Source organism: Mytilus californianus, unplaced genomic scaffold, assembly GCF_021869535.1.
Source record: "Mytilus californianus isolate M0D057914Y unplaced genomic scaffold, xbMytCali1.0.p SCAF_3, whole genome shotgun sequence".
Classification (NCBI taxonomy): domain Eukaryota; kingdom Metazoa; phylum Mollusca; class Bivalvia; order Mytilida; family Mytilidae; genus Mytilus; species Mytilus californianus.
The window spans coordinates 86,467,377-86,490,174 of NW_026262679.1; the positions used below are offsets into that span (position 1 = coordinate 86,467,377).

The following is a 22,798-nucleotide window of genomic DNA, read 5'->3' on the forward strand; positions in this document are numbered from 1 at the left end:
TATAGTTAAGTTTTTGTGTTTTGGTCTGTTTTTCTTATACTGTATGCCATAGGTCTACTATATTTGGTGTATGGAATGATTGTAAGGTGTACATGTCTAGCGGGCAGGTGTCATTTGACCTTGACCTCATTTTCATGGTTCAGTGGTCAAAGTTAAGTTTTTGAGTTTTGGTCTTTTTTTCTAATACTATGTGCAATAGTTCAACCATATTTGGTATGTGCGTACCTTGCAAGGTCCTCATGCCCGTCAGACAGTTTTCACTTGACCTCGACCTCATTTCATGGATCAATGAACAAGGTTAAGTTTTGGTGGTCAAGTCCATATCTCAGATACTATAAGCAATAGGTCTAGTATATCCGGTGTATGGAAGGACTGTAAGGTGTACATGTCCAACTGGCAGGTGTCATCTGACCTTGACCTCATTTTCATGGTTCAGTGGTTATAGTTAAGTTTTTGTGTTTTGGTCTGTTTTTCTTATACTATATGCAATAGTTCAACTATATTTGGTGTATGGAAATATTTTATGATCTATTTGGCAGTCACGCAGGTTTTATTTGACCTTGACCTCATTTTCAAGGTTCATTGCTCAGTGTTAAGTTTTTGTGTTTTGGTCTGTTTTTCTTAAACTATAAGCAATAGGTCAACTCTATTTGTTGTATGGAAGAATTGTTAGCTGTACATGCCTGCCTAGCATGGTTCATCTGACCTTGACCTCATTTTCATGGTTCATTGGTCAATGTTTAGTTTACTTGGTTAATGTTAAGTTTATGTGACAGTTGTAATAAAGCTTTATATTTAGGACTATCAACATAATATCAATGATTAGTAAAGAAGGCGAGACATTTCAGCGTGTGCACTCTTGTTTAGATAATTTTGCATAATGGTAAGACGCATACTGAAAGTAGACCCATGACCCACATTCAATAATTAAACTTCCTTTCCTACCCTCCCACATACATTTTAATGGAATAGCCCTAAAAAAAAACAATTTTTGGGGGTATTTTCTATTAATGCACTTTCAGATTCTTATAAAATAAAACTTTGGAAAACATGGGGTAGAGGATAGTATGAAGATGAAAATTTATATATTGCCATATTTGGCACTAACAGAGTTATAAAAGCCAAACAGAAAGCATATATTTGTTTTATGGTTCATATAATAACAATATTAATTCCATAGTTCTTAAAATATCCATGTTTATAAAACACTGAATTGACTAGATAGCAGGCTAGAAAACAGGAGCTGCAAAACCACAAAATAAATATTTCTAAGTAGTTAATAAAGTTACAATGAAATAACAGTGTTATTTAATAATGAAATGTATTGTAGATGTAGATGAATGTGAGAGAAATCCATGTGTTAATGGAATCTGTATAAATAACCAAGGAAGTTTTAGATGTGAATGTCCAGAAAGCTTCCAACTACAGACAGATGGCAGAACTTGCTTAGGTATAGTATCACATCGCATATTGAATATAGATATAAAACTGTTACATTTATGTTTATTTGGGAAGAAGGAGGGGGAAAGAATGGATCTCATTTCATAAATATACTATTAAAAAAAGAATAAACATTGCAATATTGAAAATAAGTACTGTGGATATCATTTTCTTGGATTGAGGAAAAATGTCTTGTGGAGATTTGATTTTGTGGTTTTGCCAAAGTCTGCATAAAAGTATACATAAAATTTGTACTTCGTTGAACATTAAATTTTTGGTTTAACTTTACCCATGAAATCCACAAAAATTGGTATCCCACAACTAATAATGAATCCACAGTAAACATTTATAAAAAGCATAAACAATGCAATATGGAAAATAAGTAGATCCTTTAAACCTGCTACTTGATATACCTAGTCTTTAGTTTTATACCGGCTACATGACATATAAGTCTTTAATAGAAAAACAAAGGATATGGGGTATCCATCCATGACACAAAATTAGTACATGCACAGCAAAAGACACACACAAAGCAAAGGAACAGCCCCTTCCACAGCTTTAGTTTATACCTGACATGAAACACAGATGTATATGATGCATTGACATATTAGATATTTATTTCTTCGAACTTAAAACATCAATTAAAAAAACAAATGGAAAAGAATGTACATGATTTTAATAAGCAAAAATTACCGTAGAATACAGGGAATAACCAACATATTAAACTTGCAAATGCTTTCCTATACAAGGTATACATCTAATACTATATAATATATTTCTGATAATTCATAGATCATTCATTATTGCAGTGAGTCAGGAGAGGCAACCCCCTTCTTGAAAATTTCTACATATGTATAGTTCATGATTTAAATCTGAATTTACAAAATTACAGATGTGAAGACTGATATATGTTACCAAGACAAGAAGAGAGGCGTGTGTGTTTTGCCCCTTCCACGGCCAATGACAAGATCCATGTGTTGCTGCACAGATATAAGTTCAGCTCTTTATAAAAGATGGGGCGCTGCATGTGAAATTTGTCCTCTGACAGGAACCCCACAGTATAAACAACTGTGTGATGCTTTGCCAGACATAGGTAAACCACCAAATATGAATAGAATCACATAATCTCAGTGTATATCAGTTTTTCAAAAGTCAATAAAACCACATATTTACCTCATCAAAAGACAGTAATTTTTATGTCTATGTGTGAACAGTTCTAGGTTACATGTTTTGTTGAAAATTGTGGGATAACTGATGAGTTTAGGAGGATATATCAATCTTTTTATTCATATCTATAAATATATATTTTTTTTTTTTTTTAATTTGAAGAGAAAGTAATTAATTTTAATGTAAAAATATGGCATTTAAATGACTGATTGATCACTAAAATAATAAGATTGAACATGAAAAGTACAACACATTACATTTATTTTTATTTAGAAAAAGTGAAACTATTAATACATTACTTGTAAGACATTATTATTTATTGAATTATTTTCACAGTTTTTAACTGCAGACAATCTATGCAAAAAGTAAGATAAACTAGTCAGTTCATTAATTAGTTTTTAAATGGCCTGAATAAGTAGTTATATTACACTGTCCATTACCTTTAAGGCAGGAATCTAATTTTAAGGAATTTTCTACCAAAAGATATAACATCACCCATCTGCATTACAAATTATTATATAGAAAAAGGCAAAGACTGAAGAAAATAATCGCACAAACTGATGTATCCAGATTAAATAATACAAAACAGATTTTAAAGATGAAAATAACACTTTATAAATTGTATGTGTCCAAAGCACTTTTCTGGATTAAGGATGTTCGCTCCTCTTGTTTTTGAATTTTTGCCAGATTGTTTTATCCATGTTTGGCCATGGAATAATTTATTACTAACCCCTACTTTTCTTTTCATAATTTTATTACATTTAGTTTAAAAAGCCATATTTGGAAATCTTATAAAATCCTTATTATTTTTTCATTGTTTTTGAAAGAAAAACGGTGCCAATGTTTAATGTATGAAAAATCTAGAGAGAATCATTTCCCGCCAAATTTTCAAAGGCTTATATCTCGAAAACAAGCACACGGACCCTTCATTTTTTTTCTGCTATTTTAGTTCCTTCATTCATATACTATCAATTTATACCAGTCTTTTAAAAAGCTTCTGAAACAGAGTAGCGAACATCCTTATCTTCTTCAGGAACACTCTAATCCAAAAAATTGAAAATCAAAGATGTATATGAACTGAAACATGTGAAGAGCTATATCATTAAAACTTTTTATAAATATTAGCCAAATCCATCTAAGTTCAACTTTGCATGAAGGGGTTAGAACCTCGTTTTCTGAATAATTTCTTAATTACTGTAAATTCAGAAATTATTGCGATTTTGTCATTTAAGACTAAAATGCGATTTTAATTTTTGCGATATTCAGAAAAATCCTGTTTGATTCATATAAAAAATTTCAAAATGCGAGTTTTAATTATTACGATTATAACCCTGTCGCATTTTTCGCAATAATAAAAACATCGCAATAATTTCTGAATTTACAGTAATAAATTGAAAATTTAAGAAAGGATGTTAAAAAAAATCATGCTAGCACCGTTTAAGCATTGTTTGAAATTTAATTTATTCATATCAGAATTTAATTACATTTTTGTGTGTTTATATCAGAAATGCAACATGCGTAGTATTTAATTTACAGATGTGAACGAATGTGCCATGAATCCAGAGATATGCCAGAATGGAGCATGTGAAAACTTAGACAAGTCTTATAGATGTATCTGTAACCCTGGTTATCAAGTAGACCAGTCTGGTAAAAGATGCCGAGGTAAGTAAAAAGATTGCTATCAAAGATATATACAAAATAAAATTGAACTTTGAAAATAAAAATAGAATTGGTATTTGTTGAAGAATTTCATCTTAAAAATACATGCTTTTCTTTTCATGTAAACTTTATAATAAAAATAGAATTGATATTTATTCTAGATTTTCATCTTAAACATACATACTTTTTTTTTCATGTAAACTTGTAATAAAAATAGAAATGATATTTATTATAGATTTTCATCTTAAACATACTTGCTTTTCTTTTCATGTAAACTTTGTAACAAAAATAGAATTGATTTTTATTGTAGATTTTCATCTTAAACATACTTGCTTCTCTTTAAATGTAAACTATTTAATGAAAATAGATTTGCACTGATTGTAATCACCAACTTAAGTATACACACTTTTATTTTAAGAATTTTATGAATTGAATTAGTTTTTAAAAGATCTTAATCACTTTTAGCATCATGTTAGTTTCACAGGTTGATTGACATGACAGACTATTAAAGGTTGTGAGGAATTTAAGACAATAAATTTTAAATTAAAGTACTACCTAAGTTCATAAAAATTTGAAGAAAGCTAATACCCTTGATAAACTTTAAATTGGACAAACAAGAACATTAAATGGTTTCTTTGTATTTCTTGAAAATATATAACTTGTACATATGTGTACTGCATCAAGATTTTATAAAAAATATATTATGAATGCAATATTTATATTTATGCAAAATACTTTTGATGCAGATGATTTTTTTATATCAATTTGAGTTGAACAAATTTAAAGTGTCATCTAAAAACTAATATTTGATCTTTCCTTATGATTTCAGATATTAATGAATGCCAAACATACCCCCATTTTTGTACTGGAGGACAGTGTAGGAATACAGAAGGAAGCTATCATTGCACTTGTCCTACTGGGTATAGATTTAATCCAGACCGGTCTTCTTGTCAAGGTATTAGACTGAAGTTGTTAACATAATATATTGTTATTTCTTGTACCAGAACAAAGAATTTGAAATGATATCATAATGTAATTGGTTGTACAAAAAAAGTATGAGCATTTGAAAAAAACACAGTATCGCAATTTGCATGAGAGGAAAAAAGAACTTGCAAAAACTCAGAAATGATATTTGATTGGGAAAGTGTTTTATTTTAAGGCATGAATGTTGACAAAAGAGACCCTTTATAATAGATTCCTCTTTTAGTATTGATCAGGTGGCATATATTTGAGCAATGATGTCAGCGTTTGTGCCAATTGAAACCTTTGGAAAAATCCAATCTGGAACAACTTAGCCAATATAAGTAATTCTTGGCTATTTTAATCTCTGGTGCATTTCAAAATACAACAGACATTTAAAATACAATTTTGACGTCGAGCACACATACCAGTTCCCCCTGTTTAGTTGGAATTTTGAATGATTTATAACAAGTCCTGCATATAAAGTCTCATTTTGTTTTATATGAAGAAAGAGAAAATTCAGCCAAAGTCAAAGCTTTATTCTAATCAGTAAATTTTTTAATTCTTTCTCTGAAAGTAAAAGGCCAAATCTATATAATAAGTGATGATTTTAGACTTAATAAAAAAAAAATTCAGTTTGTTTTAATGGGATGGCATACATGCCAGTAGTTATGCCTGGAAGATTTCCATTGAATCTTACGGGGAATCATATTCCCATATTCATCTCTGAATATGATATGGACTAGACCTCGCTGAAATATTAAATGTTGTGGAGGGGAGAAAACATGGCATTCCCTTATAAGATAATTTGACAATAGCTCAGATTGAGTTTTCAATAGTGTATTAATATGATCTTTGGATTACAATTGAAGTTTTTTTTTTAAATTGCATTCATTTAACACAATGCAATTGATAATAATTTTCTAAGTATTTGTTTCTTAGGTATCATAGATTTATTCTTAGCTTTTTAAGTAGGCTCTTCTCAGCAGTTTATGTGACAATAATTGTCATGATCCATTAAGATGTCAATCAAATCTATAGCACTTCTATAAAAAAGGAAAATAGAGCATTATAGAGGAAGCTCAACTAACACCTGTGTTAATATGTTGTTACAGATATAAATGAATGTGTTGAGAGTAAACCATGTATTGATGCCCGCTGTACAAACACTCCAGGAAGTTTTAAATGTGACTGTACTGATCCAGGAATGAGATTAGACTCCACTGGCAGAATATGTATAGGTAAAATTTTAGAAATTATTCTTTCATGATGTGGTCTATGCTCATTTTAACATATGTAGGTTTTATATTTGTCAATATCTTTATACCAAGTGATAGTGAGTTGTAAAATGTTGACAAATAAATCCCAACCCATGTGAACCTGAACATAGAGCAGGATCGACATGTAAAAATTATTTTGTTTTATTAGGAAAAAAATTTTAATTTAGTGGTTTGAACCTACAAGATGCATTGGAAAGACGGCCATTTTGATTTGATGATGCTGAAATTTATAAATAAAAGAAGCGTTTCAGTATTAAAGTGAGCAAATACTTATAGGCTTACTTTTTTTAAAGATTTAATTGAACTTAATAGCAAGCAACTCTCATAGAAATTTTCATTTTGATCTCCAGTTCAAAATACAAATGACGTTTCAAATTCAATTGTGAAGTCAATAGATATAAGAAGATGTGGTTTGAGTGCCAATGAGACAACTCTCCATCCTAGTCACATTTAGTAAAAGTAAACCATTATAGGTCAAAGTACGGTCTTCAACACGGAGCCTTGGCTCACACCGAACAGCAAGTTATAAAGGGCCCCAAAAATTACTAGTGTAAAACCATTCAAGTGGGAAAACTAACGGTCTAATCTATATAAAAAACAAGAAATGAGAAACACTTATGAACCACATCAACAAACGACAACTACTGAACATCAGATTCCTGACTTAGGACAGGAGCAAACAATTGCAACGGGTTTAAACGTTTTAATGGTACCAAACCTTTACCCTTATCTGAAACAATAGTGTAACATCACGACATAGAAAGACATATGTCTTCATCATGTGTAACCATCTGACAGAATTCACTAAACTTGTCTTGTACGGTGGATTTATTATTATTTTCTTATAGGTGGACCACAAATATAAATGTTCTTGGAAGTATACATTTTCTATAGGCTTGTATACAGACTTTTGTAGAACTATGAAATTAAATATTCAAAAAACATTTTTTCCTTAATCCACATAAATTGGTACACAGAAATAAAACAGTATATATCCAGTGGATACCCTTGCATATGAGTAAGACACAATCTGAAAAGGATCTATGTTAATCAATTCGTCCAAGGTTATAACACTTATTGGTATACACAAGTGTTAATGATGTTAATATTTGTCTTTTTCCAGATGACAGAAGAGCCTCTTGTTGGTTGGAGGTGAGAGGAGGTAGATGTGAGAAAGATATAAAGACACCTGTAACTAAAGCTGAGTGTTGTGGCAGTATAGGAAAAGCTTGGGGAAGTCCTTGTGAAGAATGTCCAAGATCTGGTATACAAAATATTCAGTTGAATAGCAATGTAGCTTAATTGATACTTTGGCAGATTGAAAAAACTTTTATTTCTGATTAGTCTAGATCTGGTTGATAGGGAAAACTAAAATACATCTAAGGGTCCTTTACTAAAAAAGGGTAAAAGGGGTTTGAACAAAATCTGAATAATGAGACCATGAGTATCACTCCCACTTTGATATTAGAATTTTTAAAGTTGTAAAAGTCTTTAACACCATTTTGATCCGTCATCAGACATATACTGTAAATTCAGAAATTATTGCGAGGTTTTTATTGTTGCGACAAATGCGACAGAGTTGTAAACACAATAATTTAAACTCGCATTTTTAAATACTTTATATGAATTAAACAGGATTTTCTCAAAATCGTAAAAATTAAAATCGCATTTAAGTCTAAAATGACAAAATCGCAATAATAAATGCACGCAATAATTTCTGAATTTACAGTAGATGAAATGGTATTAAAAAAAACAAATAATAAGAAGCAATTGCAACATGTATGGACATTTTTTTAGGATATTGCACTAGCAAATAAAGCCTTCTTTTAATTGTTTGAAAAATTATGCTGAGGAAAAAACCAATTAAATTTTACATACATTTTGGTGAACATACATATAGATACAATGTGATGTTTTGATATATTGTACATTAGATTATTTCAGAAGAACAATGGGGAAATCTTGAGGCCTTCAAAATTATGGATGGATAAATTTGGGGAGAGGAGGGCTTTGAATGAATTGTTGAAGAATGAAATCCCAGTTTCCTTATTTGGTCAAAATTGCAGGAGAAAAAAGTCTTCCAACTTCCCTCCTCTCTTACCTGATTTATATTTATATTGTTATACTTAAACTGTAGTACAAGTTTTATTTGTTTTAGAGGATATGAAATGCAGAAAAGGATTCAAATCTGATGATGGAATAACTTGCATAGGTATGTTTGTATTTGATTTTTGTCAAGTCTGCAGATGAAATTCACCAAAGGGAGACATAGCAGTCCTGCATTTGTTAGTGGCATTGTCAACATTTAGGTTCAGTCTGTTAAAAGGTTTTTAGACATCAATGACTTTGTCAAACTTTTATAGAATTTTACAAACTTTGACAAAAGCTTCCTTATGATCAATCATTTGTAATTTAAGATTATCTTAAAACTTTTTTTTTTTTTTTTCGTATTCTCAAAATCAAAAGTAGAATGGTTTAATCCTGAGGAATTTACAGTTTTAAGTTATTAAAATCATTTCAATTTTTAAGTGTTGCATTCCATTAATTGTTCTGATACTTTTTTACCATAAAAGGACAGAAATTTCATGAAGTAAATGCTGTGAAACCGTCGGTACAAGCTTTAAGTTTTATATGCCGTGATTTATAGTATGAATTTGACAGTTTAAAAAAGGACTTGAACTATTAAATCATTTTGAAAATGACAACATTTGCATTATACAATCAAAAATACATAAGACAACAGTTTATTCAAATTATTGTTATTTTCATGCTTATAATCTATACTTTTGTATTGATTTTATGAGCTTTTTTTCAGACATTAATGAATGTGAATTATTTCCTGATATATGTGTTGGTGGATTCTGTACAAATACCAGAGGATCATTTAGGTGCACCTGTCCTCCGGGGCTTTCACTGGATTCCTCAGGGCGTAAATGTGTAGGTAGGTTATTTATAATGTGCACCATGTTAAAAATCACTATAATAATTTATAATTATAGAGAAAACTTGAATGAAACTTTGAAATGAGTAAATGAATGATCATTTCTTAGTCTAAGTATCACAGTGACTATATACTCTAAAATGGTTTATTTTTGTGAACATTAAATGTCATGATTTCAGATGCAAAATCTGTTAGACTAGGTTTTCGTTCATGTTTTTGTAGTTACAGACTCTAATCTTAAAGACAAAATTAACCTGAGGGAACATTTTCGTGATTTCATGTTAATTACAAAATTAGCATAAATAAACCCCTCTTCATATTTCCGTCCGTCCATCCGTAACAAATTGTGTCCGCTCTATATCTAGAGAACCGCTATAATTTCATACTTTATACTTGACATTTATATTAACCATCACCAGAGGGTGTGTCATAATGTTTGTTCAACTTCCTAGGTCAAAGGTCAAGGTCAAAAACTTCGGTTTCAGTCGACAACTGTTATTTACAGCGGGGCCCACAGAGATGGCTCCCTTCTCAATGATGTCTAGTTCTTTTTCAATTTTATATCAAAGTTTAATAAATGTCTTTTTACTGATTTAGCCTTTTTCTTATTTCTAAGTTGGTCCTATTAATTTTTGCATGAGGCTATAAATATCTGATTTATAGAGGAATAATAAATTGTCATGCACAACTTGGATACAATGGAAAAGTCATGAACAAATTAGGTCACCCCAAACTAGATTTTGTGCATGAACGACTTATTAAAATTGAAAAAATAATGAACAATGGAAGGGGTTAGTTTGGGTAGTTTTTGTTTTTGAAAGTTGCTGATAACCAAAAAAAGACAAATCAAGTAAGAAAGTCTGCATGAATAGTAGAGCTAGGTGAACTTAGAAATATCTATTTGAATGAGACTATAAAAAAATGGTCAATTCAAAAATATTATTTTAAAAGCAAACTAAACTTTACAATTAGTATTTAATGTATATATATATTTGAAACAGATACGCGACAGTCATCATGTTTTATGGAGTACAGCAGAGGATTATGTTCCAGTCCTATCTTTGGAAACTACCTGAAATCTACCTGTTGTTGTTCATTAGGAAAGGCTTGGGGATCCCCTTATAAATCATGTCCTAGAAAGGGAACAGGTACAGTGTCATAGTTACTGTAAATTCAGAAATTTTTGCGATGTTTTCATTATTGCAAAAGATGAAACAGAACATGTTTCACAAAATTTAAAACTCACAATTCAAATTTTAATATGTATGCAGCATTTACTGAAATTGCTATAATTGCATGATCTCACTTTTAATCCATTCTCCAAAAATCCCAATCATAAATGCATGCAAATATTTCTTAATTTACAGTTTCAAATTTTTTTTTACCTAAACTATATTAGAAGGGACTAGATTGATTGATTGATGATAGTTCAACACATTGCAAGCCCACATGGGTTGTGTTGTGGCAATTTTCATTCCGACATTGTATTTAAATAAAAAAAAAAGAGTAATAATAATACATGGAGAGATAAAAAAAAAAAAACATGCTATTTATAAATAAAAAAAAAATCACTTTTTGAAATATTTGAAATGATAATTAATATAAAAATCAGGAGATTTGGTATGATTGCCAATGAGACAACTATTCACCAGAGTTTAAATGACTAAGATATAAGCAATTGAGTTAATACCAACTTTCTTATGTTAGATATGAAAATTCTATGAAGCGCTTCAATTTTAATTTTGAAAATACATATGCTTCAGCTTCATAAATATTTTTTATTTTCAGATGAATACACATCTCTTTGTGGCAGTGTAGTAGGTAAAGTATTTTTAGAATAAGTTATTTACCTTAATTCAGTGAAAATTTGGTGTTGTAAAGGTCATGGCAATATTATAATAATTCAAATTACTGTCTGAACAGTTCAAGGATGAATGACTTACAAGAATGAATATTTTCAATTAACAAATGGTTCAGTACAATTCAGGCCAGACCAATTAAACAAAGGTTGTCATAAAGGCAGAAATATTCCCTGATGACATATTCCACGAGTTGTATGCCATTTTTTTAATTTTTGAAAGTGTCCCTTTTTTATTTTTTAATTTTTTTTTGGTGGGGGGGGGAGGTGGATGATGTTTACGTAGCCTATTATGTAGCTAAACCTTTTTAAATACATATTGATCACATTATGAATAATGAATCAATACCATTAGTGTGTGTGTATGAAAAATAGACATGTATAAACTGTTCTTTCATTCAAAATTATGGATGAATTATGAATTATTTTTAAGTAAGAGATTTCACTATTTGTAGTTCATTATTTCATTGTAACTGGATTTGTATAAAAGTAAGAAGATGTGGTTTGATTGCCAATGAGACAACTCTCCACCAGAGAGCAAATGACGTGAAGTTAGCAAATATTAGATCCGTACAGCCTTCATCCATGAGCAAAACCCATATCTCATAGAAAGCTATAAAAGGTCCTGTAATAACAAATGTAAAACAATTCCAGACTTGGGACAGGCACATACAGAATGTTGTTAAGCTAATCATGTTGTAGTTTACTTTGTGTAATCTGGTATCTACAAAGCACAAGACCACAAGTACTGAGTTTAGAAATTGTAAGGATAATTCCAGTTAAGACCAATACCGATACTTGTACATTTCATATTTAACTAAATTATTTTTAGTAAAAGCATTAAAAGTTGAATAATATTATATTTTATTACATATTGTTTATTGACAGATTTGATAAATGAATGTGTAGAGTTCCCTGATGTTTGTTATAATGGACAATGTAAGAATACATTAGAAGGATTTGAATGTATTTGTAATCCTGGCTTTGCTACAGACCAACGAGGGGTAAATTGTACAGGTAAACACTATATTTAGAAAAAAAAAGAAATGTAGGGTATAAATCAATAAGACAGCAATCCAACAACACCAAAAAACAAAAAGAAATCTATAGGTCTCAGTATGGTCTTTAACACTAAACTTGGCTTTACAATATGCCAACCCCTTAATTTCCCTGAATGTAAAAAAAGTTTTGAATATATTTAACAGACTATGATAGATCAGTCAGCATTCCAAACACCTCTACAAAAAATAAGGATATAATAAAAACACAACAAAACCAGATGGCAGAATTAATAAAGTTTATTATGGAAAACATTGGACATAAAATAACCAATCTAATCAAAATGTTACATATTCAATTAATCTATCATTGTAGCAAGGGACAAGTATGCAGAGAATGGTACCATTCAAAAGTAAAGAGCAAGTTTATTGAGATGTTTATTCAGTTGCAATCTTTGCATTTATAAACACTTGCATATAGTATTTATTTCACACAGAAAATAGTTGAACAAATAGACAGAGGAAGGAGCACAAAAATAACTATGGAATAAAGGCATTAAAAAGCAAATCAGTTAAATGTTCAACAAAGCACAAATTTTCTATAGGCTTGTATGCATGCAGACTTTGGCAGAATCAAGAAATCAATATCCACAAAAATACATATTTTCCTCAATCCACAAAAGTTGGTAGCCACAAAAAATAAATGAATCCACAGTATGCTAAGGTTGATGACAATAATTAAAGTTAAGTTGTAATTTATAAGTAAAAGATATCATTACACAGTGGAAATATTGTATATTTTACAGATATAGACGAATGTAAGATTTCCTTTGGTGTATGTGGTGATGGTACCTGTGTCAATCTACCTGGTAGATTCAGGTGTCAATGTAATGTAGGATTTGAACCAGTCATGATGGAACAAATGTGTATGGGTAAGTTTCGTGTATATTAAGAGCAAAAATTTTAACTTTGATTTAGGGAAGAAAAACATTGTATGTTATGATTGTGTAATCGTATGCGTGTTGTATACCAGCTGCTATACTAATGAAATACTCAGTGCAGGACGTTTGCGCTTTTTCATAGGTCATTTGCACTTATTTTAATGGACATTTGCGCTTCAATTTATAGGACATTTGCACTTTTTATATAGGACATTTACGCTTTTACAATATTTGCTTTTTATGACTTCCCTCCTATTTTATCCAGGCTTAGAACTGGTAGGTCTGACCTAATTTTCATTATGGTTAAAAGTTTGATAGCCATTTCATAGCAAATTGGTGTATAAGTCATTTCATAACACATTGATATAGTTATATATAGATAAAAGTAAACATTCTAAAGACAATAAAGACACGTATGGTCATCACAGGATCATAAAAATTCATCGTGACATATACATTATTTTCCTTTGCTAGTCTATAACTTTAAACTCTATGTTTAAGACTGTGTCAATGTGAACTAACGAACCACAAATATAAGTTGAATTTATTTACGTAATGATTACAACTCATTAAAATTACAGGTTGACGACTATAGGTAAAAAGTGCAAATGTCCAATCAATTTGATACAGGTGTATCAAAATTTAAAGCACAAATGTCCTATCGTGTTACAGGTAAAAAAGCACAAACGTCCTGTTGGTAATTTATTTATATATTCAGGTGAATTTTTTTTTTTAATTTACCATCTGCAGATCAATTTCTCTTATTGATTTGCATACTGAATTTACCTTTTTACACAGGTTTGTAAATAAAGTTATAACTTTCTTACAGCAATACTTATATTTAATATGAATATAATGATATGTTGGATATACATATATGTAAGAAAACAATCAAAAGAAATGAAAACCAAAAAGACCCTTCTAACCTTTAGTATTTGAATATATGTTTCAGATATTGATGAGTGTCAGACCCAGCCAAATATATGTACAGGAGGTACATGTGAAAACTCACCAGGAAGTTATATCTGTCATTGTCCACCAGGTCATATACTGTCACCAGATGGACGATCATGTAGAGGTAACATCATTAGGATTTTATTTAGTGTAGTGGCTCAGTGTTCAAAAATGTAGCAGTATTACCACAATTATTTATGTATGAAAGTAAGAAGATATTGTATAGGCATCAGTGACACAGTTACAAAATAGTAGACATTTATTAATCAATTAATTTTGATTTTAAAAAGTTATAGTATTAGTTTCTGTAAGAATAAATACTAAAAATTGATAAATTCAAGACCTTTTAACTTGAGTCAAGTGACAATATAGGTAATGTTTACATAAATCAGGCCGTTAGTTTCCTTGTTTGAATTGTTTAACATTTGTCATTTCTGGGCCTTTAATAGCTTAATTTGAGTTATGGGTTTTGGTCATTGTCGAAGGCCATACAGTGACCTATAGTTGTTGATTACACGTCATTTGGTCTGTAGTAGAGAGTTGTCTCATTGGCAATCATACCCCATCTTCTTAAGATCTACATTTTGTTATTATTTGTAGATCTTATCTTGCTGATCATTTTTGCTGTCTACAGTTTTTGTTTCATAAATGAACCAATTTTTGTCTTACTGTGGATTTTTTATAATTAGTAGGGTACCAAATTTCTGGATTTCAAGTGTCCAGTTGAACCACAAATTTACATGTTCAACAAATTACAAATTTTCTATAGGCTTGTATGCAGACTTTGGCAAAACCAGGAAATCAAATATCCACAAAAATTCAAGTTTTCCTCAATCCATGAAATCAAATATCCACAAAAATTCAAGTTTTCCTCAATCCTAAAAAAATTGCTACGTACGAAAATAAATGAATCCACCGTATGTCTAACAGAATCTTTCAATATGTTTTAACTTCTATTTACAGATGTGAATGAATGTTCAGAAGACAGCAGTATCTGTACTAACGGTATCTGTGAGAATTATATGGGTGGATATCAGTGTCGATGTCTGGATGGATATCAGCCTAATGCTCAACATACATCATGCTTAGGTAAAAATAACTCTGTAGTTAAAAAGTCTTTCATGATATCAGCCTAATGCTCAACATACATCATGCTTAGGTAAAAATAACTCTATAGTTAAAAAGTCTTTCATGATATCAACCTAATGCTCAACATACATCATGCTTAGGTAAAAATAACTCTGTAGTTAAAGTCTTTCATGATATCAGCCTAATGCTCAACATACATCATGCTTAGGTAAAAATATGCTGTAGTTAAAATAGTCTTTCAGGGAATATGAATTAAAAATGTATATTTAAGAAATTAAAAAAAAAAAAAATTCCCAATTCCAATAGGGAAAATAAACAATAAGTTATAGTCGTCTAGCCTCACTGTTTGTCCTGTTTCTAAAGCTCGTACAAATAAATTTTATATTTTACAACAATGTGCAGATATTGTTTTTATCCTGTAATTTACACCCAGCAATGTACGGTTTGGTTGTTTTAATCCAAATAGTTGCTTCTGGTTTTTCAAAGAAATCAACATAGTTTAAACGTGAACTGCGAAGAGGACCCCAAAATGTACTGTTACGCAAAAAAATATTCACATTACTGTTTGCGCAACATGGGAGCGGAGTAACAGGAGACTATTGGTACAAGTACAAAATAAACTAAAAATTATTTGTGTACCTGTTTTTTGTACAATAGTTGGCTGATTGCAGGATAAATTGAATTGATTCTGTTTAAAACATAACTGAAATACATCTGGATTCAAACAGGAATTGCCATTTTCCTATTTCCTGATGTTTACATGTTTTTGTGATTACAGCAACAAATGACCATCTTTTCTAACTTCATTCTGTGAAAAATGGTATTTCACAACCATAAAGTAATAAAAATCATTAAACCTTAAAAATTTCAAGCAAATGGTCAAATTTTAGAACTATATAAGCATCTTGGTAATAAACCCCTTCAAAAATATAACATAGTGTTAATTTGGTAATTTGCTTGATTCACATGAATGTGAATGACAGTAACACTTCCAAAAGTATGAAGGATCAACTGTCCATCCCCCACCCAATAAATTTTGGAACTGCACTAGGAAAACAGTATACACAAAGTAGTTCAAAGGTGAATATGTTGTCAAGTAAGGTTATATTTACAGATGTTGATGAGTGTGCTGTAAGGAATGGTGGATGTCAAGCTATCTGTATAAATACTCCAGGATCCTTCACCTGTGGATGTAAACCTGGCTTCATCTTACTACCAGATCAGAGGTCTTGCCAAGGTATACATTGATAGATATATTGTTATAAAATGTTTAATTAGATATTATTTGGTGATCCTTGAAAGATTCTTGAGACCTACAAATAATGGAATTTAGATTTTAATCTGGTTCATGATGACACCAATAAGTCAATCTGTAACATGCTATGTAGAGATGACATTGCTATGGAGAGATGTCCAAGTTACTCTTTAAAAATTTTGCATTTTTTCAAGATTTAAACCTACAGAAAAACTTTAAAAGTTCATAAAAATATTTTGGGGTTCAAAATATTGCTTCAATGAAAGTTGAATATTTCAAAATTATATAATTTATTAGACTTTGTTTTTGTATAATAGTTTTCCCCTTTCTTACCCTTACAAAATAAAAAAGAGAATTTGCACAACCTCCAGATAAAAAAACAAGGTAGGTTTCATATAATTTTTATTATGATTTCAAATAGCATAACGAATAATGCATTTTGGCAATATTTTATCTTTCTATTGATTTTGTTAAGGATCCCTTAGTCACCTTATTAGCATAAGAAGTTCGGATATAATATAAGAATCAATTTTTGTACATTTCAGTTATTGGTAAAATAGAAAAAAAAAAAATAAAAAAGTGGATAGAACTTCAATTTGAATCAGAATAATTTTACACATCAATGAGATACTTTTTTAAAACATTTCTTGTGCCTTTTAGTTTTTTGTCAAGCCTGCAACTTTTGTTGCAGAAAGCTCGACATAGGGATAGTGATCCGGAGGCGGCGGCATTAGCTAACTTCTTAAAATCTTTATACTTTAGAAGGTGGAAGACCTGGATGCTTCATACTTTGTATATAGATGCCTCATGTTACGAAGTTTCCGTCTGTCCATTGTCCATTGTCCTTGACCTCATTGTCCTTGACCTCATTTTCATGGTTCAGTGACTACTTGAAAAAAAGTTAAGATTTTTTGTAATGTTAATTTCTCTCTTATTATGAGTAATAGGATAACTATATTTGGTATGTGCATACCTTGCAAGGTCCTCATGCCCGTCAGACAGTTTTCACTTGACCTCGACCTCATTTCATGGATCAGTGAACAAGGTTAAGTTTTGGTGGTCAAGTCCATATCTCAGATACTATAGGCAAAAGTATATTCGGTGTATGGAAGGACTGTAAGATGTACATGTCCAACTGGCAGGTGTCATCTGACCTTGACCTCATTTTCATGGTTCAGTTGTTATAGTTAAGTTTTTGTGTTTTGGTTTGTTTTTCTTATACTGTATGCAATAAGTCTACTATATTTGGTGTATGGAATGATTGTAAGGTGTACGTGTCTAGGTGGCAGGTGTCATCTGACCTTGACCTCATTTTCATGGTTCAGTGGTCAAAGTTAAGTTTTTGAGTTTTAGTCTTTTTTTCTAATACTACATGCAACTATAGGTCAACTATATTTGGTGTATGGCAATATTTTATGATGTACATGTCAGTCTCACAGATTTTATTTGACCTTGACCTCATTTTCACGGCTCATTGCTCAGTGTTAAGTTTTTGTGTTTTGGTCTGTTTTTCTTAAACTATAAGCAATAAGTCAACTATGTTTGTTGTATGGAAGAATTGTAAGCTGTACATGTCTGCCTGGCATGGTTCATCTGACCTTGACCTCGTTTTCATGGTTCATTGGTCAATGTTTAGTTTTCAGGGTTAAGTCTGTTTCTTATAAACTATAAGCAATAGGTCAACTATATTTAGTGTATTGAATGATTGTATGGTGTATGTATTTCTTGTTTGGTTTATATGACCTTGACCTCATTTTCCTGGATCATGTTAAGTTTATGTGATAGTTGTAGTAAAGCTTTATATTTAGGACTATCAACATAATATCAATGATTAGTAAAGAAGGCGAGACATTTCAGCATGTGCACTCTTGTGATTTATAAATATAATATGTTAACCTAATTTGATGACACACTTTTTGTTTCAGATGTAGACGAATGTAAGGAGAACCCAGACATATGTAGTAGTGGTAGATGTACCAACCTACAAGGGTCATATAGATGTACTTGTCTGGGTGGTCTAGCTCCTACTGATGATAACAAAAATTGTATAGGTATGCTGAAATTATTAGCAAGTTTTTTTGCAATCAAAAATATCAAATATTTTGGAACTTATTTTGAAAAATTAAACTCCGTCTGGTGAACCAATGCCTGTGTGAATCCTTTCGGTAATTTTTATTTTGAAAAAGTTGCAAAAAAAGCAGTTTGTAAAAATTTTGTGCTACTTATTTTTTGTGGAATTTATTAAGATAAGTAAAAATTTGGTTGTTTCCCATTCTAGCACAGATTTTTTGTCCAGCTTAACAGTAGTCAAAGATATCAGTAGATAGAGCTTTAGGGTTAAACTTCAGATAAAGCTTCGCAAGGATATAGCCTTTTTGTGCTGATGTGGCGTAAAACAATCAACAATCAATCAATCAGATATAGCTATTTATTAGCAATCCAAATCCAATGTCCTATAGATTCATTGACTAATGTTTAAAACATTTTCAGACATAGATGAATGCAACTTAGGAAAGGATTTCTGTAGAAATGGACAATGTAGAAATACACATGGATCATTTACCTGTGTATGTGATCCAGGATATTCTGTCAAAGAAAGTACAAATGATCCAGGATGTACAGGTATGTAGAAATACTATGACCTACAAATGATCCAGGGTGTACATTCATGTAGAAATACTATGACCTACAAGTGATTCAGGGTGTACATTCATGTAGAAATACTATGACCTGCAAGTGATTCAGGGTGTAAGGGTATATAGAAATACTATGACCTACAAGTGATCCAGTGTTTAATGGTATGTACAAATACTATGACCTACGAGTGATCCAGAATGTACTGGTAAGTAGAAATACTATGACTAACAAGTGATCCGAGGTGTAAGGGTATTTAGAAATACTATGACCTACAAGTGATCTAAAGCATATGGGTATGTAGAAATTCTATGCTCTACAAATGATACAAGATATATAGGTATGTAAAAACAGGATTATATGAACTATAAATATACAGCAAAGATACTGTATTTCTTTTGTTCCATCAACTCCTATTTCAATGTGTGATAATATCTTTAAGGATTGCATTTTAGATGCTCATTATTTAATTGAATTTATAACAGTTTTTGCACAAGTTATTGGCTGCAGCAAACTCTTATAGGAAATTAATGAAATAACGAACACATTTTACGCTTATTTCAGATCTGGATGAATGCACTGAAGGTTCAGCTAGGTGTGATCCACAGGCAGTGTGTATCAATACCATTGGTTCATTTAAGTGTGACTGCAGACCTGGCTATAGTGGTGATGGATTTACCTGTAGAGGTAAGGTTCATATTAACCTTGCTATAGTGGTGTTGAATTTAGGTCATGAGGTAAGGTTTGTGTAATTCTGGCTGTATTGGGATAGCTTTATTTGTGGGGAGTAAGTTAAGTTTAATAGGTACTTCCATATAATAGAGACACATTTAATAGCAGAGGTTTCTAGCCTAACATTTGTTATCTTGCGATACTGTGAATTCATTAATATTCGTCGGATACCATTTTCCTGCATTTCGTGGGTAAAGGTGAACCACAAATTTAAGTGTTCAGTGAAGTGTAAGTTTTCTATATGCTTGTACGCAGACATTGTTATAACTTCAAAATCAAATATCCATGAATAGACAATTTTTCCGGAATCCACGAAAACTGGTACCCACGAAAAAATTAATGAAATCACAATAATGGAGTAAAATCTTCTTACAGTGGTAAGGCTCAAGTAAATCTGGCAATTATCTTTTACAGATTTATTTACAAATCTAAAGTTTCTAAAAAAAAATATTATGTTGTGGAGACAAGTTCACTTGTAGAGGTAAGGTATATATAAACCTGGCTATTATTGAAATGAAATTACTTGTATGGTAAGATTTAATAGATGTAAGTAGTCACATGCTTGTCTAGGTAATCCTTTATATCAAATATTAAAGAAGAAAAAACTTGTGCATAATTATGTTTTTTGTCCAGTATTTTATTTTAAACTTTTGATTAAATTGAGTTGATTTTCTGATATGCCTTCATGTAATAAGATACATCTTTATGTATATAAATTCAGCTTAATTATGAAACTGAATGATAGTTTCATCTTCGAAGAAGTAAAAATTAGTTAGGAAGAATAAAAATGGTTGATATGAAATATATTTTATTAATCATTTGATATTCATTTCTTTATAGATGTAAATGAATGTACACGTAACAACGGTGGCTGTGATATAGATGCCACCTGTGTAAATGTACCAGGCAGTTTTAGATGTGTTTGTGATGATGGTTATACTGGTGATGGGTTCCATTGTAGAGGTATGTTTTAACTTGTTTCTTTAAAGTCAGTGATAGAAAAAGGGGTCATTCCTTGTCAAGTTTTCTACCAACTATATTGTCACTGTTGATGTTGATTGTCCATATTGATATCAGTTGTCAAACAATAGAACAACAGGAAAACTTCACAAACATTATAAATAATCAATTACTCCCATACATAGCTTCTAAAGATACAACTAGTATACATTATTGTTTAGGGGCCAGCTGAAGCCCACCTCCAGTTGCGGGATTTTCTCGCTGTGTTTAAGACCCATTGGTGGCCTTGGGCTGTTTTCTGCTCTTTGGTCGTGTTGTTGTCTCTTTGACACATTCCCCATTTCCATTCTCTATTTTTTATACATAATTAAATACAAATGGTAATAGTTTATTGCTTAATATGATGCAAGTATTTTTAAGGACAGCTATATTTTTTGTTAAATACAATTTTAGTGGTTATCACAAGAAAACAATGGTGGTTGATGTTGGAGGCCATATGGCCAAAGACCACAATTAATGATCCCGCTTTTCGTTGTCCACGAATATAGTTCCTTTTAATTAGAGTGTATTTTTTCTTAATTTTTTTTCTTTCCCTTCCTCACTCATTTCTTAGATTTTTTTGGATGGAAATGAAAGAAGAGAGGTGAAATAAACTTTTGGATGTTGTATTTTAACTGATTTTGATATGGAAAGAGTAATTAGGCCAGGTGCAAAAAGGTGATATTTACAGTTTTCGGAACATCTCTTGACTTGTCCATAGGGGTATGGATGTGTATTGGCTAAATTTGTAAGATGCTGGGGAGCGATATTTCTGAATGTTTGATATATGTTTGGACTAGTACTGTACTTTACACACACAAAATATTTGACAAAAAGAACCGGAGCATTTTTTTTAATGAAACAAAACGTTATAAAGAACTAATAGAGAATTTAATTGTGGTCTGTGGCCTAAGAGGTGAAATTCAGGAAATATTGAATTTGTACTTTGACAACTTCCCTGAATGATCTATTGGTATTAATTTGTCAAACTACATGAGAATAAATGATTTCCACTTTTATTTGATAGAAATTTTGTAAAAAAGTGACATTTCAGCCTACATGCCCAAAATTGAACTTTTTCAGTTGTTTCAATATTTTTACAAAAGTAGCATGCTTACTTTCTCTCTCACAGGTTTTTCTGATTTTCTACTTGTGTTTGTGGTATCTAATGTAGATGTTTAACTCATTTTTGAACACTAAACATACAAAAAAAGTAGATAAAATCAGAATAAGAGTGCAAAATGTGCTGCTTTAATGGTCCTAGTCTAACGGTCAGTATGAAGCAAGTGAAAAATGAGGTTCTATGCACATACAAGTTGAATTCCTTTTAGCAGATTTCACTGAAACTGTATCAAAAGCACTTATTACTGGTTGTTTGACCTTGTCTGTTTCACAGACTACCTTTATTTTCTTTTGTTTGATAGCTAGTGGTTAAAATATTGGCCTTTTGAGGCTGAAATTTCATGCCGGTTTTAAAAAGTAAAGTAAATAACTTTGCATTAGATCATACTGTCTACATATATAGTTGAAAGTGACAGTCTTGTTACATCCAGGCTCCATGTTTTATCATATCTGAGCAAAGATTTGAGCAAAAAGAAGCATATCTTCATCTCCCATATCATTTATATGCTTTTTAATATGCAAATGTGGGGAACGACCTAAATTGACAACCTGTTTTTTTAAGCTTGACATTGCTGAAGACCATTTTATTCACATGTGTTATGCTATTTGAAACTTATATTTCCATTAAAAGTACATTTATAACATGTAAAAGGTTTTTTTATAACTTAGCAACTTCAGAAAATTGTGGTAAGTGAAAAATATTACATTGCATATAAGGCCTCACTTCATTTGAAAACCTCTATTTTTTGGCACAGGCCCATATGAAATT

The 22,798-nt window shown here is 30.9% G+C and overlaps 1 protein-coding gene across 1 annotated transcript in view; it reads left to right on the forward strand.

Moving 5' to 3' along the window:
* LOC127735298 (fibrillin-2-like) overlaps positions 1–22,798 on the forward strand; it is a 116,741-nt gene that overhangs the window by 44,768 nt on the left and 49,175 nt on the right. The window contains exons 14-32 of the mRNA XM_052245425.1: positions 1,331–1,450; positions 2,333–2,533; positions 4,144–4,269; positions 5,096–5,221; positions 6,342–6,467; positions 7,630–7,770; positions 8,665–8,718; positions 9,322–9,447; positions 10,449–10,595; positions 11,236–11,268; positions 12,194–12,322; positions 13,110–13,235; positions 14,197–14,322; positions 15,162–15,287; positions 16,402–16,524; positions 18,468–18,593; positions 19,033–19,164; positions 19,741–19,863; positions 20,749–20,871. Coding sequence (XP_052101385.1) covers positions 1,331–1,450; positions 2,333–2,533; positions 4,144–4,269; positions 5,096–5,221; positions 6,342–6,467; positions 7,630–7,770; positions 8,665–8,718; positions 9,322–9,447; positions 10,449–10,595; positions 11,236–11,268; positions 12,194–12,322; positions 13,110–13,235; positions 14,197–14,322; positions 15,162–15,287; positions 16,402–16,524; positions 18,468–18,593; positions 19,033–19,164; positions 19,741–19,863; positions 20,749–20,871 — 2,334 coding nt within the window. The remainder of the gene's footprint in view (positions 1–1,330; positions 1,451–2,332; positions 2,534–4,143; positions 4,270–5,095; positions 5,222–6,341; positions 6,468–7,629; positions 7,771–8,664; positions 8,719–9,321; positions 9,448–10,448; positions 10,596–11,235; positions 11,269–12,193; positions 12,323–13,109; positions 13,236–14,196; positions 14,323–15,161; positions 15,288–16,401; positions 16,525–18,467; positions 18,594–19,032; positions 19,165–19,740; positions 19,864–20,748; positions 20,872–22,798) is intronic.